At 44.6% G+C, this 19,747-nt stretch overlaps 1 protein-coding gene across 24 annotated transcripts in view; it reads right to left on the reverse strand.

Moving 5' to 3' along the window:
• LOC137037084 (erythroid membrane-associated protein-like) overlaps positions 1–19,747 on the reverse strand; it is a 129,656-nt gene that overhangs the window by 8,441 nt on the left and 101,468 nt on the right. For 17 of the 24 annotated variants that reach the window (XM_067410845.1, XM_067410847.1, XM_067410843.1 and 14 more), the window contains 4 exons: positions 16,471–16,554; positions 14,378–14,461; positions 3,676–3,759; positions 734–760 (listed from right to left, as the gene is read on the reverse strand). In XM_067410845.1, coding sequence (XP_067266946.1) covers positions 734–760; positions 3,676–3,759; positions 14,378–14,461; positions 16,471–16,554 — 279 coding nt within the window. The remainder of the gene's footprint in view (positions 1–733; positions 761–3,675; positions 3,760–14,377; positions 14,462–16,470; positions 16,555–19,747) is intronic. The other 7 variants (XM_067410848.1, XM_067410867.1, XM_067410853.1 and 4 more) reach the window with 4 other exon arrangements.

Raw genomic sequence — 19,747 nt, forward strand, 5'->3', positions numbered from 1 at the left:
ACCCTGCACTCAACTCGTATTTACTTTCATGTACTTGTGCTGCTGGTATGTTGTTTAATATAGATTTGTGTGTACGATTATAACATGATTCTTTTCTGCCGGTGTAAACGTATTAAACATATTTACACATATTTGCAAATTGTAAGCTACAGTGCATATATTAAAAAAATGTCTTTTAATGCATTAGTCATAAATTTTAACACATTCTGGGGAAAAAAAAAAACACAAATAATGAAATGAATTACAAGCATGAATAAGTAAACTTAAAAATTATACTCAAACTTAACTTTAAATACACGACAACAATATTAAATAATGTATTTTTTAAATATACTTTCAGTGCATTGTTACAATAACTATTTTGAGCATACAGTTTAAAATATACCTAAAATATATTTTAAAGTAATGTTCAAATAAGTACACTTAAAAAAATACACAGAATGTTCCTTTATTTTTAGAAAATGTACTGGATTATTATTTATTTATTTATTTGTTAACTATGTCAAAAGTTGTATTGTGAAAATAGGTAAAGCTAATATACTTTTTATATATTTAAAGATCTTTTTTTTTTTGTTAGTATATTTGCAATGTACTATTGAATATAAAGAAAATATATATGAAATACAATAAAGTATTCTTTTTTTTTTTCACCAGGGCAGTGTTTAATCATCCTGTAGGTCAGTAATGAAGCTGTGAGTATATGAATGTAATCTAGTTCAGACACACACTGTACCTGCATACTGCTGCATCCTCTTCAGATCTGTAGAGACACATGACAATAAAACATCATCAGATCTTTGACATATTTGTGTGGAATCCCTAGTGAAAAATAAATACACTAAAACCTATATGAAAACCACTTATGCTAAGTGTACTACAATTGCTTTTACATTTGCATGTACTTAATATAAATACCCTGCAATTGTACTTTTAGTATACTAAATTGGTATACTTAAAGTCTGCTAAACTGGAACAAGTATTTTTGTGTTGAGGTCCAACTAAAGATATACTTAAGTATATTTGATTATGCTAAAGTGGAACTATTGCAAGTATACTTTAGTACAAGTATATATCTTGCATTCAAATTATACAGTGATCATACTATCCTTACTAATAGTGATATTAAACACATTTTAGGCTTAATATTTAGAAATATGCATTGTGCATTGTGCAATAAAGAAGAACTGCAAATAAAGTTTAATTAAAATATTTATGTCAGTATGTCTGTATAAGTCCACATTTGAAGTGGATCAAAACCCTACATCAAAGTTGTCCTAAAACCTTCTTCTAAGGACAACTTTGATTAACTTTTTTGATCCTTCAAATGCTGACTACTGTATATTAATGGGTTTTTAGTTAGTACGAAATAAATGTAGGCCTATTTTAAATACATTTTGGTAGGTTTTTCACTAGGGCAGACTCTGCATCTATTGCCTCTGACATGTTTTCTCACCATCACATACTTAACTCGGAAATTCTTAAGGAAATCCAGAGTTACCTAAACTCATAATTATAGTTGTGCTGATGTTCATGTGCATTTTAAACACATTCTTTCTGACATGACTTGAAAACACTGTGACTACTGAAGCTAAACCTAAACCAACATCCTACTATTGGTTGAACCACAATGATTGATATGTTTTTAACACGCCATAAAGCCAATGCCATCACACTCACCAACAATCGGTTTTCCTGTACTTTTGCTAAAGAACCAAACTCGCTGGAGTGCACACTATTGGGAATCTGTGTTGCAGATTTTGGTACATTTGTCAGAAGGAAACTTTAGAGTCTAGAAAGTCACTGTAGCTAAAGACACAAGTCTCACCATATATTTCAATTCCGAGAATGATCAAATTATTTTTAGATAATGCTGTATATTTTTTAGATGAGACTTTCTTTTTGTGCAAACCACAGAAAACATGAGGTATGAACTGAAACATCTAGTTTGTTTCTGCTAATTGGCTGTAAGGGCAGAACTTTCAAATCCAACTTTTGCCTTCAGCTCAGACCTAGCCATGAGAAATTTGCAAATAAAATGATTTGATTTGTTACATTTTTAAGTACTTCAGTAATTTATTTTTGTTGAATACTATGTTGACCTGTTAGGGGCCGTTCACACAGAACGCGTTTTTCTATTCCAATGCGCTACTTTCCCATTGTTTTTCAATGTAAACGCGCGCTTGACGGACGTGCATGACCGTTAGGCCGTGTGTCGACATTTTTAGTCTGAAACAAATTACCTGCAAAATCAGTTATAAGTAACAGTATCGCGGATATTCCGTATCATAGCAACAAAGCGTGTCAACTGAAAAAAAACACTGCGCAGCTGAAGCGCTCTCAAGCGCTCACAGATGGCTAAAAACGCTCTGGTGGACACACGGCCTTACGCTGGCGTCTCGCGTCTTTTGCAGCGCCTCTCACATGAGCATCGTGTTTTTAAGACGGCGTGTCAAGTTAAAAGAATTTCAACTTTTACATGCAGCACCGCTCATCAATGTCAGTTCCAAAACAGTGGACCAATCAGAAGAACTCGGAGGCGGGGCAAGCGTTGCAAGCTTCTGTTTACAGTAGCCAGTTGGCATGACAACTGTTTTATTTGACGGCAACATGGCGGAGGAGGCGCTCATTATTATCTTATTTTCTTTTTTTTGCATGTCAAAACTTGTATCTGTCAATTCTGCTGTTTGCCTATTTCTATTATTTCCGTTATTGTTGTTATTGCCTCATGTCTCAAAAGCGCGTCTCGAGACCCTCGCGTTCTACGCTGTGCTTTTTTTAAAACCACTCCTGAGGGCATTTTTAGACGCAAAGACGCATTCTGTGTGAACGGCCCCTTAGGCCGTGTGTCCACCAAAGTGTTTTTTCCAGCTGCTAGCGTACTTTTTCAATTGTTTTCATTGGGAACGCCACGTTTTTTTAAACGCCAGGAGCGTAACGAGGAGCTGAGCGTCTTTTTCATGCTCAAGCGCCGAGAGCTCGGCGTTTTTTACCGGTCGCCTCGAGTTGAAGAATGTTCAACTTTGAGTAAAATGCTGCGCTCATCACTGTCACTTTTTATTCAGCTGTCCAATCAGAGTGGAGAAGGGGCGGGACAAATACAACACCGATCAACTGTCACAACATTGCTTTAAATAAATTAATATTGCTGGTCTCCGAACATACATAGCAAGTATTCCACATTGTGTCGACATTTTTAGTCTAAAACAAATTGACCCTTCGCCGGAAGTTTGATTGACAAGAGTTCTAACCAATCAAAACGCAGAATCCGCCATTTTGTCCGACAAAGAAGTCAGGAGTTAGAAGATTAACCTTGGTGGAGTTAAAACTTGAAAAATTGTGTATATTGACGTCTTTCCGCGTTTAAAACAACATTCATTATCATGTTCATTCATGTTTATTTGATGTTATAAATTGAGTAGTAGGAAGAGATGATCGGTTTACGAGCCTCTTGAGCTGAGGCGCTATACAGCAGTCTGTCACGACACATTAAAGAGCCACAAAACGGTTTTTATTGTTTTGTCTGTTTAAACTCTTTCTTCAATCCTGATGAAAAGACAATTTAATAATAAAAGAAAAACTAGAAGCCATTTAGAAAACTGAAGTCAGAACTGAAGTCTATGGCATTTTAAAATGCTCAAAATAATTAATGAAAATGTCAAATAAAAGCCAACTCACCATCATGAAGTTGAAGCTGTTCTTTAACTCTGGTGTAGTTGGTTCTAAGTTCATCTTGTTCTCTTTTCATAACTTTTTGAAGAACTAATTTGAAGAAAATGGGGAAACATGCAGATAAAGTTACTCACATGGTCAGTTCAGTGAACACTCAACACTGGTAACAAACATGTCTGTGCTCTACTGTTTATGAAGCTTGATGTAGCCAAAAGCTTTTATTACCCTTAGCTTCAATGATCTTTGTTAGCCGCGATTGTTAATTACATCATCACGCTGTTATGAAATAAATCAATGCAACATAAAGTATAAACAACTGGTTTGCTGGCTGAATGATTATTCAGTTAGGTATTGTACAGGTAAGGAGTCAGGTAAGTGGTCTTGAAGGACCGATGAGACCAGACAATGGTGAACTGAAGTGAAAGGAGTTATATAGAGGGTATGCATCGACGTCACTTTCCCGCTGAAAACGCGCTCCCTCAGCTGGACTGAGTGGCAAAAGAACCTGCTGCGTGACTGGATTTAATAGGGGAAGCTGCGAAAACGCGAGTAAAACTAACGAATTAAGGTTGGAATTGAATGTGTTCCTTACAACTTGTCAAATAAACCCAGTCCATGGATATTGACATGCAGCCAGGAGTCGTGTTTCCTGACATTTATATGTGCCTGATTTCGACTGCGGGGAGACACATAAAGCAAATCTGCCTGTGATTATTTTATACAATAGGTAGGTTTAAATCTGCGTAATCACTTATATCAATGTTATATTGTCATATTGTCCAGCCATAAAACATGTTGTTTACTGAAAAACACCCAATTATGCAGAATATAAGATGGAAAATATTTAATTGATGCGTTGTCAACATAATATATAACAATACAATATATACGGTATGATTTTACCTCAAAATCTAATAATTTGACACAAAATGATAACTGCAAATCCATGTTTCTCTGCCTGGAGTCGAGCTGTTCCCTTTCGATACTTCACTCGTACTGCGTATGGGGAAAGGTCTCCCTTTTTCCCCGCTGCTGAAGCCTTTTTCAATAACACAGTGTAACTGCACCGTCATTGGTTCACTCATAGACAAGTTGTTGAACCAATGGCGGCGCGGCATAGCTGCGCGGCCTATGGCGACAAAGCGCGCGAATGTTCCCGCCGAAATGGGCGGGGTTAAGGGCTGTATAAGCGGGCGTTTCGCCATAGGACTTCAGTGTTTTCTCCTTCAGCGACGACCTCTACTTCTCTTCGCTGATCTCCGCCTGAAGCCGAAGAAGCTCGCCGCCTTCCTTCTCTCGCCGCCGTCTGAAGAGGCTCCCGCAGCGGACTCGCCTGGACTCGCCGGTTGAGGACAGCGCCGGCGCCCTCGCAGACTGCAGCTTCCAGCGCCGTCGCCGAGTCGCTGCCTCCCGCTTCCCGCTCCTGGCCGCTTCCTGTGCGTCCCCTGCCGCCATCCGGCGCGCCGCCTGAGAGCTTCACTCGCGGCTTAACGCCGTTCTAAAAGAGCGATTTCAGCGGTTTTAACCGCTTCCAGAGCTTCCGCGGCCCTCGCCGCTCTAAAAGAGCCACCCAATTGCCGTTTTCACGGCAGCGGCGTCTTACGATGCCCCGCCACTCATGTGGTACGTGCAGGGCCCCCCTGCACGACGACGATGGACACAGCGAGTGTGTCGCCTGCCTGGGCAAGCCCCATGTGGACAGCGCGCTCGCTGGAGACTCATGCCCGCACTGCGAGTGCATGAGTCTCGCTTCCCTGCGCTCGCGGGTCGCCTTCTTCACGGAGGGCGATCTCGCCGCTCGCGCCCTCACGTCTCCTTCCTCCCGCGAGCCGGCTAGGAAGAGACAGCGGGGTAGAGCGACTCAGCGCCCGGAGTTGAGCGAGCTCACGCCGGCCCAGCCCCCGCGTGCCTCGCCCTCTCCTCCTAGGGAACTCTCTCCCGTTCTGTTCTCCCGCCCTGAGCAGCGTCCCTCCGCGGAAGCAAGTGACCTCGTCTCATTCGGGGGAACGGACGACGAACAAGATGACTCCATGTCGCTTGCGGCTTCCGAAGGGGAAGGATGGGCTGGTGAGCCGGAAGACACCGCTCCACCACCTCCCTTGGAACCCATTGAGCATGGCCAGGGCATGGATGCCGAGCTCTTCCGCATCCTGTCTCGAGCTGTAGAGGAGCTGGACCTCGAGTGGGCCCCTCCAGAGGAGCCGTCTCGCAGCCGCCTGGACGAATGGTTCCTGCCAGGCCGCCGCCAAGCACCTCGCCAGCGTTCAGCGCCCTTCTTTCCTGAGGTCCACGAAGAGCTGACGAAGTCGTGGTGCGCTCCTTACTCCGCCCGCCTCCACACTACGCACCGCTCCGCCCTCACCGCCGTCGACGACGCCGAGCAGAAGGGATACGAGCATCTGCCACCCCTAGACGAAGCGGTGGCTGCTCACCTCTGTCCTCCCGCGGCTGTGGGTTGGAAAACGAAGAGGGCCCTTCCTTCCAAGCCCTATCGCACAACTTCTACACTGGCTGGACGGGCTTACACCTCGGCGGGCCAGGCTGCCTCCGTGCTCCATACCATGGCCATATTTCAGGTCTTCCAGGCCAAACTCCTCCGCTCATTGGACGAGTCTGGAATCGATGCGCCGGCTTTCAAGGATCTACGCAGCGCCACTGATCTTGCCCTGCGAGCCACGAAAGCTACGGCCCAGGCCATTGGTCGTTCCATGGCCAGCCTGGTCGTGTTGGAGCGCCACCTGTGGCTCAACCTTACGGAGATCAAGGATCTAGACAAGACGGCCTTCTTAGACGCCCCGGTCTCTCCTTCTGGTCTCTTCGGGCCTGCAGTGGAAGGCTTCACTGAGCGCTTTACTGCCACGCAGAAATCGTCTCAGGCTATAAGGCATTTCTTGCCAAAGCGCTCCAGCTCCGCTTCTGCGTCTAGCCGCCCCAGGACTCAGCAGAACAAGCCAGCCCCACCTGCAACACAGGCAGCGCCACCCCAGGAGCATCACCAGCGCTCGCGCCCTGCGAAGCGCCCTCCCTTCCCGAGACGCCAGGGACCCCGGCCCAAGATTGTGCTGGACCCGGTGCCTCTGAAGTCGTCCTGATTCGTCAGGAAGGAAGAGGATGGGGGATCGTCCCGTTACGACCGGACCGCCCCAAAAGCTCCCACGAGTAATTTCCCCTCCGCCTCGTTTATTTCCGGGCGTGGGAAACATGCTCCAAGTGACAGCTGGGCCCACACCTGTTGCGCCCACTCCAAACGCCGTTTTCACGGCGAACTATATTTTACCTCATCACAAAAAGAGCAAATTTCCTCTTCCACCCCTCTCGGTGTACGACCCCCTCAACGGCGGTCTGTCACCAAACATCATTCAACCCCTTGCCACTCGGGCCGAGGCCTGGCAGGCCATCCCCGATGTGTCAGAATGGGTTATGGGGATCGTAAACCAGGGCTACTCGCTCCAGTTTGCACGACGGCCGCCTCGCTTCGCCGGGGTGCTTCAAACATCGGTCAATCCGGATGACGCTCATGTCCTCCGGGCCGAAGTTATGTCATTGCTGGAAAAAGGAGCTGTGGAAACAGTTCCCCCATCAGAGAGCGAGACAGGCTTTTACAGCTGCTACTTTCTTGTCCCCAAAAAGGATGGCGGTCTCAGACCCATCCTAGACCTCAGACTTTTGAATCACTCCCTCATGAGACGGAAGTTCAAAATGCTGACGCTGAAGCAGATCCTCGCGCACATCTGCCCCGAGGACTGGTTCTGCTCACTGGACCTGAAGGATGCGTATTTTCACAACCAGATAGCCCCCCGTCACAGACGATTCTTGAGATTCGCATACGAGGGGGTGGCATACCAATATACGGTCCTGCCCTTTGGGCTGTCTCTGGCTCCTCGCACTTTCACCAAGTGCATGGACATGGCTCTTTCCCCTCTGAGGCAGATGGGAATCCGGGTTCTGAATTATCTCGACGACTGGCTCATCTTAGCCCGTTCGCGAGACGAGCTGGAACACCACAGATCCGTGCTCCTCAGCCATCTACAATGTCTGGGTCTCAGGGTCAACTTAGCCAAGAGCTCGCTATGCCCCACTCAACGAATCTCGTTTCTGGGAGCAGTTTTCGACTCGGTCCGTATGACGGCAGTAGTCTCGCCAGAGCGCGCCCTGGCAATTCAGCAGCTCACGGCATCTGTCACGAACAAAGCCTATCTCCCTCTGAAGTTTTTCCAGAGGCTGCTAGGGCTGATGGCTTCCGCCTCCCCGGTGCTGCAGCTCGGCCTTCTTCGGATGCGGCCTCTTCAGTACTGGTTGAAGTTCCGGGTTCCTCCCAGCGCCTGGCGGCACGGCCGCTTATGTCTCAAGGTCAATCAGGCCTGTCTTCTAGCCCTGAAACCTTGGATGGATCCAGTATGGTTCGAGCGCGGAGTCCCCTTACAGGCGGTCTCACGAAGGACGGTGCTCTCAACAGACGCCTCCAACTTGGGCTGGGGCGCTGTGTGCGAGGGCAGACCGGCCTACGGCTCGTGGAGCCACGACGAAAGCCGTCTACACATCAACTGTCTAGAGATGCTAGCAGTGATGAAGGCCCTTCAGTTCTTTCAGGCTTACTTGACGGGACGCCATGTCCTAGTTCGGTCAGACAGTATGACTGTGGTGTCATACTTGAACCACCAAGGCGGTCTCTCGTCCAGCCGCTTATGCGCTCTGGCGAAACGTCTTCTGGAATGGGCTCTTCCAAGGCTTCAGTCGCTCAGAGCGACTCATGTTCCTGGCAGGAACAATCTGGGTGCAGACATGTTGTCACGGAGCAACATCCCCTCCGACGAGTGGATGCTCCACCCCCAAGTGGTCCTCAAGATCTGGGAGTTCTTCGGGAAGGCAGAGATAGACCTCTTCGCCTCAGAAGACAACTCTCATTGCCCAATATTTTTCTCGAAGGAAGTAGATGCTCTGGCCCACACATGGCCCAGCACGCTCCTTTACGCTTTCCCTCCGATCGCACTGATCCCCCAGGTCATCAGGCGCATCAGAGAAGACCAGCACAGAGTCCTTCTGGTGGCCCTGCTCTGGAGGAACCAGGTTTGGTCCTCAGAGCTATTCAGGCTCTCCCTGGGAGCCCCGTGGCCGATTCCCCTGAGACGGGACCTCCTCTCTCAGGCAAACAGAACAATCTGGCACCCACAGCCGGAGCTCTGGGCTCTGCACCTCTGGTCCCTCGATGGGAGCCGACTAGCCTCCCCGGGGACGTCCTAAATACCATTTCTCAGGCTAGAGCCCCGTCCACGAGACGCCTCTACGACCAGAAGTGGTCAGTCTTTGTTGATTGGTGTTCGGCACGCAACATAGACCCTGTGGAGAGTGACGTATCTTCCATACTGTCTTTCCTCCAAGAGCGCTTGGGAATGGGGCGCACCCCTTCCACGCTTAAGGTTTACGTAGCAGCCATTGCGGCGTTCCACGCTCCTATTGCTGGCCAATCAGTGGGACGAAACGGGCTTGTGATCCGTTTTTTGAGGGGTGCTAGGCGATTGAATCCCCCCCGCCCTCTCACTGTTCCCCCCTGGGAGCTCTCGTTGGTCCTCAGGGCCTTAAAGGGAGCCCCATTTGAACCAATGGGTTCAGCCGACCTCAGGCCCCTAACGCTAAAAACCGCTCTGCTACTAGCACTAGCATCGGTTAAGCGTGTCGGCGATTTGCAGGCTCTCTCTGTGAACCCTGCATGCCTCGAATTCGGGCCTGGTGACTCTAAGGTCGTTCTGAAACCTAGGCTTGGCTACGTTCCTAAGGTGCTCTCAACTCCGTTTAGAGCTCAGGTCATTTCGCTCTCTGCTCTTCCTCCCTCAGCGGACGAACTGGAGCTGGAGCTACTCTGCACAGTCAGGGCATTGAGGACCTACATAGAGCGATCGCGGTCCTTTAGGCAGTCGGATCAGCTCTTTGTTTGTTTTGACGGCCGCACCAAAGGGTCTCCGGTCTCGAAACAGCGCATCTCCCGTTGGATAGTGGATGCTATTAACCTGTGCTACTCCTCACTGGGTACTAACTGCCCCATAGGAGTCAGGGCCCACTCCACTAGAGGAATGGCTTCCTCATGGGCTTGGTCCAACGGAGTTTCCATCCAAGACATCTGTGAGGCGGCCGGTTGGTCTTCGCCGTCCACCTTTGTCAGGTTCTATCATCTCGATGTCCCGACCTTACAAGCTCGGGCTCTCTCGGTGTGATTAGCGGCCTCCGACGAGTTCCGCTTCACTCCATCCCAGGAAGTATCTTCCTTAAGTGTAACCATGGGTTCGGTTAGGCTTTGCCTTCTTGCTTGTCTTCTTGGCCCCCTCTTGGTTGGCCAAATGCAAGCTATATCGTTCCCAGCCGTGGCACGGCGTGGTTGAATTCGTTCCCCATACGCAGTACGAGTGAAGTATCGAAAGGGAACGTACTCGGTTACTAACGTAACCTCGGTTCCCTGAGATACGGAACGAGTACTGCGTCACTTGCCATGCCACGAGGCTGCGGCTCAGGGTCGTCGATTCAGTCGATTGACACTGAAGTCCTATGGCGAAACGCCCGCTTATATAGCCCTTAACCCCGCCCATTTCGGCGGGAACATTCGCGCGCTTTGTCGCCATAGGCCGCGCAGCTATGCCGCGCCGCCATTGGTTCAACAACTTGTCTATGAGTGAACCAATGACGGTGCAGTTACACTGCGTTATTGAAAAAGGCTTCAGCAGCGGGGAAAAAGGGAGACCTTTCCCCATACGCTGTACTCGTTCCGTATCTCAGGGAACCGAGGTTACGTTAGTAACCGAGTACGTTTCTGTGAATTCCAGTGATCCATTTGCTTTTTTCCCTGTTGCTTTCTGCAGTTTTTAAATACCTCAGGTTGTGTGTCAAAGCTATTTGTACAGTCAATCACAAAGCTCTTTCCCATTTCCCTGTTTTTCGCGACATTCACGCTGAAAACCAATGCTGCCGCTCAAGGGGCTCGCACACCGGACGCGAAGCTCAGCGCCGCGCTGCGCCGTGACACGTCTTTTAAATTCGAACGCATTTCTATTGTTTTTTGAGTCGTAGCTGGGCGCCGCGGACAGGAGCCGAATGTCGCCGCTGTGCGTACACTCATAGAAAACAATGCGTTTGAATTTGAAAGACGTGGCGCTGAGCTTCGCGTCCGGTGTGCGAGCCCCTTCAGTCTTTTGCCACTCAGTGGGCGTGACCGCAGTCATAACGGTCGACCTAGCTTTGACACGATCAGAAAAACTGCTTCACAATGTGGGAGAAGATCCTGATTTTGAGTAAGTACACATTTTTTGTGCATTTCATATCATGTGTTGCATGCATATTTGTATTGTTGCACATATTTGTTCCAAGCGGCAACCACCAGTTTCTCTAGAAGCCAATAAGGAAGTAAGAACTGCAATTCATTGACTGGGCGCTAGAGACAGGCTCCGAAAGAGAGCAGAATCTCATTGAGCCCTATGTTAAAGTGCCCAACTTTACAGCAGAAAAAACACATTTATAGCCTGGTAGAAATTGTGGTTTTGGTCTGTATAGCTAATTTTGCCCTTCATGACAACTGTGAGGAGGGTGAATTGACTTGAATTCCATAACTTTTTGTCGATATGGTCTGAAGATGATCTTTTGTGAAAATCAAAGCAATGGCCAGCAGCCATATCACCCTGTAGCCCAAGACTGGTTGCCCACTGAAGCTAAGCGGGGCTAAGCCTGGTTACTACCTGGATGGGAGACCTCCTGGAAAAAACTAGGTTGCTGCTGGAAGAGGTGTTAGTGAGGCCAGCAGGGGGTGACCTCACTAACCAATCACCAATCAGCTGGTGTGTGGTGGGCGTTCTGGCGCAATATGGCTGCCGTCGCATCATCCAGGTGGATGCTGCACATTGGTGGTGGTTGAGGAGATTACCCCTTCAATATGTAAAGTGCTTTGACTACCCAGAAAAGTGATATATAAATGTAACAAATTATTATTTTTATTACTATTAATGTCCTATGAGTCCGGAAAAGTAGGTTTTTTAGAAATTTCTAAATGGCAGACATATTTTCATGACGGAAATTATGTCATAGGGTTCAGTCAAATCATCTTAAGCCAAGGAACCAGAGAAAAAAGAATTTTGTTTCTAGACCTTACAGTTTAAACGTTACTAACATAAACATGAGTGAAAATTTTGACAGTTGATGGCACTAGAAGGATTGATTTAGAGACTCCAAAATTGCTGTGGTTAATGTTGGGACTGACCTCTGTCAGTGTGCCAAATTTCACAACTTTCCCGCAAGCAGTTCTATGGGCTGCCATAGACTCCCAGAGCATAAACGGAAGAAGTAGAATAATAGAAACGGCAACGATTACAATTCCTTCTGTGCTTGGCCCCTAAATATGCAATATTCTACCACTGTGTTCAAATTTAGAGAGTTTTCTGTAATATTAGACCTTTTTTACCCATTTACAGTGGGTACAGAAAGTATTCAGACCCCCTTAAATTTTTCACTCTGTTATATTGCAGCCATTTGCTAAAATCATTTAAGTTCATTTTTTCCCTCATTAATGTACACACAGCACCCCATATTGACAGAAAAACACAGAATTGTTGACATTTTTGCAGATTTATTAAAAAAGAAAAACTGAAATATCACATGGTCCTAAGTATTCAGACCCTTTGCTGTGACACTCATATATTTAACTCAGGTGCTGTCCATTTCTTCTGATCATCCTTGAGATGGTTCTACACCTTCATTTGAGTCCAGCTGTGTTTGATTATACTGATTGGACTTGTTTAGGAAAGTCACACACCTGTCTATATAAGACCTTACAGCTCACAGTGCATGTCAGAGCAAATGAGAATCATGAGGTCAAAGGAACTGCCTGAAGAGCTCAGAGACAGAATTGGGGCAAGGCACAGATCTGGCCAAGGTTACAAAAAAATTTCTGCTGCACTTAAGGTTCCTAAGAGCACAGTGGCCTCCATAATCCTTAAATGGAAGACGTTTGGGACGACCAGAACATTTCCTAGAGCTGGCCGTCCGGCCAAACTGAGCTATCAGGGGAGAAGAGCCTTGGTGAGAGAGGTAAAGAAGAACCCAAAGATCACTGTGGCTGAGCTCCAAAGATGCAGTCGGGAGATGGGAGACAGTTGTAGAAAGTCAACCATCACTGCAGCCCTCCACCAGTCAGTGCTTTATGACAGAGTCGCCCGACGGAAGCCTCTCCTCAGTGCAAGACACATGAAAGCCTGCCTGAAGGACTCCAAGATGGTGAGAAATTAGATTCTCTGGTCTGATGAGATCAAGATAGAACTTTTTGGCCTTAATTCTAAGCGGTATGTGTGGAGAAAACCAGGCACTGCTCATCACCTGTCCAATACAGTCCCAACAGTGAAGCATGGTGGTGGCAGCATCATGCTGTGGGGGTGTTTTTCAGCTGCAGGGACAGGACGACTGGTTGCAATCGAGGGAAAGATGAATGCGGCCAAGTACAGGGATATCCTGGATGAAAACCTTCTCCAGAGTGCTCAGGACCTCAGACTGGGCCAAAGGTTTACCTTCCAACAAGACAATGACCCTAAGCACACAGCTAAAATAATGAAGGAGTGGCTTCACAACAACTCCGTGACTGTTCTTGAATGGCCCAGCCAGAGCCCTGACTTAAACCCAATTGAGCATCTCTGGAGAGACCTAAAAATGGCAGTTCACCAACATTTACCATCCAACCTGACAGAACTGGAGAGGATCTGCAAGGAGGAATGGCAGAGGATCCCCAAATCCAGGTGTGAAAAACTTGTTGCATCTTTCCCAAAAAGACTCATGGCTGTATTAGATCAAAAGGGTGCTTCTACTAAATAAGAAGCAAAGGGTCTGAATACTTAGGACCATGTGATATTTCAGTTTTTCTTTTTTAATAAATCTGCAAAAATGTGTTTTTCTGTCAATATGGGGTGCTGTGTGTACATTAATGAGGGAAAAAATGAACTTAAATGATTTTAGCAAATGGCTGCAATATAACAAAGAGTGAAAAATTTAAGGGGGTCTGAATACTTTCCGTACCCACTGAATATGAGTAGGGTGCTCTTTTAAATTCAGGTATTCCCAATTCTTTCAGAAATCAAAAATGGAAATGGCAAAAGTACACTTAGAGTCACAAATGCCTCCTTTTTAAGTTAAATCTCAATAACTTTTGTTTAAAAGGAGATATCAAGTAGATTATGTTTTCCCTGTTTACTGCCACCTAGTGGAATCAACAGAAGATCACATCTTCAGGGACTAAATTACAGACTCTCAAATAAAAAATAAAAAAAATCAATAAAAAACTATCAACATCTGACTATTTATCTGTGTTTATCACAAAATTGTGGGAAAAAAAACAAAACAAAACAAAATGCATACAATATTCCAGCAGTGTGTTCAAATTTAGAGTATTTTCTGTAAAATTAGACCATTTACATACATTTACTCCAATGTATGTGGGTAGGCACTCTTTTAAATTCAAAATATGCTGCAGAGCTGAAGAGTTACAAAAGTCCCCAATACAGACATTTTGTCATATTTTTGCATGTATTTGTCCGTTTAAACTCTTTCTTCAATCCTGATGAAAAGACAATTAAATAATAAAGGAAAAACTAGGAGCCATTTAGAAAACTGAAGTCAGAACTGAAGTCTATGGCATTTTAAAATGCTCAAAATAATTAATGAAAATGTCAAATAAAAGCCAACTCACCATCATGAAGTTGAAGCTGTTCTTTAACTCTGGTGTAGTTGGTTCTAAGTTCATCTTGTTCTCTTATCATACCTTTTTGAAGAACTAATTTGAAGAAAATGGGGAAACATGCAGATAAAGTTACTCACATTGTCAGTTCAGTGAACACTCAACACTGGTAACAAACATCCCATATGGAAAAGTTTTGTTAAAAACATATGTGATTCTTATATGTTCTAACCGAATATTATAAGGGACATAATGTGCTGCAAAAACGCATATACAAATTCAATAATATTTATGTATTTTCAATCCTATATGTCATATATGTCCCACATATAACTAAAGTCTTACAGATTTTCATGATGTTAAAACAGGTAAATAATACAAATTTAATAGGCCTATGAATGTCCACCATATCTCTTAAGATGTGTATAAAACATAGTGCATCAGTATAAGGCTGTACTTTACTCATGTCCTCGCTCTTATCTTGTCCTAAGTGGAGTACTACGCCTGTCAATCACAGTCATATAATGTATAATCATAGACTTTCAATCTCAGATGAAACACATATAAACTACACGCAAGCACATATATTAATTACAAAATTAACATTTTAATTACAAAACTAATGAATTAAATTAACACTTTAACGTGGGATGACACTTGGTGACTTTAGTCGCATTAGCTATGTAAACACAAAAATCATGGACATGATTCAGATATGTTAAAGGGCCTGAAGAAAAAGTCACACTGCGCAGCTGAAGCGCTCTCAAGCGCTCACAGATGGCTAAAAACGCTCGGGTGGACACACGGCCTTACGCTGGCGTCTCGCGTCTTTTGCAGCGCCTCTCACATGAGCATCGTGTTTTTAAGACGGCGTGTCAAGTTAAAAGAATTTCAACTTTTACATGCAGCGCCGCTTATCAATGTCAGTTCCAAAACAGTGGACCAATCAGAAGAACTCGGAGGCGGGGCAAGCATTGCAAGCTTCTGTTTACAGTAGCCAGTTGGCATGACAACTGTTTTATTTGACGGCAACATGGCGGAGGAGGCGCTCATTATTATCTTATTTTCTTTTTTTTGCATGTCAAAACTTGTATCTGTCAATTCTGCTGTTTGCCTATTTCTATTATTTCCGTTATTGTTGTTATTGCCTCATGTCTCAAAAGCGCGTCTCGAGACCCTCGCGTTCTACGCTGTGCTTTTTTTAAAACCACTCCTGAGGGCATTTTTAGACGCAAAGACGCATTCTGTGTGAACGGCCCCTTAGGCCGTGTGTCCACCAAAGCGTTTTTTCCAGCTGCTAGCGTACTTTTTCAATTGTTTTCATTGGGAACGCCACGTTTTTTTAAACGCCAGGAGGGTAACGAGGAGCTGAGCGTCTTTTTTCATGCTCAAGAGCCGAGAGCTCTGCGTTTTTTACCGGTCGCCTCGAGTTGAAGAATGTTCAACTTTGAGTAAAACGCTGCGCTCATCACTGTCACTTTTTATTCAGCTGTCCAATCAGAGTGGAGAAGGGGCGGGACAAATACAACACCGATCAACTGTCACAACATTCTTGCTTTAAATAAATTAATATTGCTGGTCTCCGAACATACATAGCAAGTATTCCACATTGTGTCGACATTTTTAGTCTGAAACAAATCGACCCTTCGCCGGAAGTTTGATTGACAAGAGTTCTAACCAATCAAAACGCAGAATCCGCCATTTTGTCCGACAAAGAAGTCAGGCGTTAGAAGATTAACCTTGGTGGAGTTAAATCTTGAAAAATTGTGTATATTGACGTCTTTCCGCGTTTAAAACAACATTCATTATCATGTTCATTCATGTTTATTTGATGTTATAAATTGACTAGTAGGAAGAGATGATCGGTTTACGAGCCTCTTGAGCTGAGGCGCTATACAGCAGTCTGTCACGACACATTAAAGAGCCACAAAACGGTTTTTATTGTTTTGTCCGTTTAAACTCTTTCTTCAATCCTGATGAAAAGACAATTAAATAATAAAGGAAAAACTAGAAGCCATTTAGAAAACTGAAGTCAGAACTGAAGTCTATGGCATTTTAAAATGCTCAAAATAATTAATGAAAATGTCAAATAAAAGCCAACTCACCATCATGAAGTTGAAGCTGTTCTTTAACTCTGGTGTAGTTGGTTCTAAGTTCATCTTGTTCTCTTTTCATACCTTTTTGAAGAACTAATTTGAAGAAAATGGGGAAACATGCAGATAAAGTTACTCACATGGTCAGTTCAGTGAACACTCAACACTGGTAACGAACATGTCTGTGCTCTACTGTTTATGAAGCTCGATGTAGCCAAAAGCTTTTATCACCCTTAGCTTCAATGATCTTTGTTAGCCGCGATTGTTAATTACATCATCACGCTGTTATGAAATAAATCAATGCAACATAAAGTATAAACAACTGGTTTGCTGGCTGAATGATTATTCAGTTAGGTATTGTACAGGTAAGGAGTCAGGTAAGTGGTCTTGAAGGACCGATGAGACCAGACAATGGTGAACTGAAGTGAAAGGAGTTATATAGAGGGTATGCATCGACGTCACTTTCCCGCTGAAAACACGCTCCCTCAGCTGGACTGCGTGGCAAAAGAACCTGCTGCGTGACTGGATTTAATAGGGGAAATTGCGAAAACGCGAGTAAAACGAACGAATTAAGGTTGGAATTGAATGTGTTCCTTACAACTTGTCAAATAAACCCAATCCATGGATATTGACATGCAGCCAGGAGTCGTGTTTCCTGACATTTATATGTGCCTGATTTCGACTGCGGGGAGACACATAAAGCAAATCTGCCTGTGATTATTTTATACAATAGGTAGGTTTAAATCTGCGTAATCACTTATATCAATGTTATATCGTCATATTGTCCAGCCATAAAACATATATAGTTTTATTGTACAGTTTTTGTCAGTGTTGTTTATTGAAAAACACCCAATTATGCAGAATATAAGATGGAAAATATTTAATTGATGAGTTGTCAACATAATATATAACAATACAATATATACGGTATGATTTTACCTCAAAATCTAACAATTTGACACAAAATGATAACTGCAAATCCATGTTTCTCTGCCTGGAGTCGAGCTGTTTCTGTGAATTCCAGTGATCCATTTGCTTTTTTCCCTGTTTGAATTTGAAAGACATGGCGCTGAGCTTCGCGTCCGGTGTGCGAGCCCCTTCAGTCTTTTGCCACTCAGTGGGCGTGACCGCAGTCATAACGGTCGACTCTAGCTTTGACACGATCAGAAAAACTGCTTCACAATGTGGGAGAAGATCCTGATTTTGAGTAAGTACACATTTTTTGTGCATTTCATATCATGTGTTGCATGCATATTTGTATTGTTGCACATATTTGTTCCAAGCGGCAACCTCCAGTTTCTCTAGAAGCCAATAAGGAAGTAAGAACTGCAATTCATCGACTGGGCGCTAGAGACAGGCTCCGAAAGAGAGCAGAATCTCATTGAGCCCTATGTTAAAGTGCCCAACTTTACAGCAGAAAAAACACATTTATAGCCTGGTAGAAATTGTGGTTTTGGTCTGTATAGCTAATTTTGCCCTTCATGACAACTGTGAGGAGGGTGAATTGACTTGAATTCCATAACTTTTTGTCGATATGGTCTGAAGATGATCTTTTGTGAAAATCAAAGCAATGGCCAGCAGCCATATCACCCTGTAGCCCAAGACTGGTTGCCCACTGAAGCTAAGCAGGGCTAAGCCTGGTTACTACCTGGATGGGAGACCTCCTGGAAAAAACTAGGTTGCTGCTGGAAGAGGTGTTAGTGAGGCCAGCAGGGGGTGACCTCACTAACCAATCACCAATCAGCTGGTGTGTGGTGGGCGTTCTGGCGCAATATGGCAGCCGTCGCATCATCCAGGTGGATGCTGCACATTGGTGGTGGTTGAGGAGATTCCCCCTTCAATATGTAAAGCGCTTTGAGTACCCAGAAAAGTGCTATATAAATGTAACAAATTATTATTTTTATTATTATTAATGTCCTAGGAGTCCGAAAAAGTAGGTTTTTTAGAAATTTCTAAATGGCAGACATATTTTCATGACGGAAATTATGTCATAGGGTTCAGTCAAATCATCTTAAGCCAAGGAACCAGAGGAAAAAGAATTTTGTTTCTAGACCTTACAGTATAAACGTTACTAACATAAACATGAGTGAAAATTTTGACAGTTGATGGCACTTGAAGGATTGATTTAGAGACTCCAAAATTGCTGTGGTTAATGTTGGGATTGACCTCTGTCAGTGTGCCAAATTTCACAGCTTTCCCGCAAGCAGTTCTATGGGCTGCCATAGACTCCCAGAGCATAAACGGAAGAAGAAGAAGAATAGAAACGGCAACAATTACAATAGGTGTATCCGTTCCTTCAGTGCTTGGCCCCTAAATATGCAATATTCTACCACTGTGTTCAAATTTAGAGAGTTTTCTATAATATTAGACCTTTTTTACCCATTTACAGTGGGTACGGAAAGTATTCAGACCCCCTTCAATTCTTCACTCTGTTATATTGCAGCCATTTGCTAAAATCATTAGTTCTTTTTTTTTTCCTCATTAATGTACACACAGCTCCCCATATTGACAGAAAAACACAGAATTGTTGACATTTTTGCAGATTTATTAAAAAAGAAAAACTGAAATATCACATGGTCCTAAGTATTCAGACCCTTTGCTGTGACACTCATATATTTAACTCAGGTGCTGTCCATTTCTTCCGATCATCCTTGAGATGGTTCTACACCTTCATTTGAGTCCAGCTGTTTTTGATTGTACTGATTGGACTTGTTTAGGAAAAGCCACACACCTGTCTATATAAGACCTTACAGCTCACAGTGCATGTCAGAGCAAATGAGAATCATGAGGTCAAATGAACTGTCTGAAGAGCTCAGAGACAGAATTGTGGCAAGGCACAGATCTGGCCAAGGTTACAAAAAAAATTCTGCTGCACTTAAGGTTCCTAAGAGCACAGTGGCCTCCATAATCCTTAAATGGAAGACGTTTGGGACGACCAGAACATTTCCTAGAGCTGGCCGTCCGGCCAAACTGAGCTATCGGGGGAGAAGAGCCTTGGTGAGAGAGGTAAAGAAGAACCCAAAGATCACTGTGGCTGAGCTCCAAAGATGCAGTCGGGAGATGGGAGACAGTTGTAGAAAGTCAACCATCACTGCAGCCCTCCACCAGTCAGTGCTTTATGACAGAGTCGCCCGACGGAAGCCTCTCCTCAGTGCAAGACACATGAAAGCCTGCCTGAAGGACTCCAAGATGGTGAGAAATAAGATTCTCTGGTCTGATGGGATCAAGATAGAACTTTTTGGCCTTAATTCTAAGCGGTATGTGTGGAGAAAACCAGGCACTGCTCATC

The sequence above is a fragment of the Chanodichthys erythropterus genome, chromosome 15 (assembly GCF_024489055.1).
Source record: "Chanodichthys erythropterus isolate Z2021 chromosome 15, ASM2448905v1, whole genome shotgun sequence".
In the NCBI taxonomy this organism is placed as follows: domain Eukaryota; kingdom Metazoa; phylum Chordata; class Actinopteri; order Cypriniformes; family Xenocyprididae; genus Chanodichthys; species Chanodichthys erythropterus.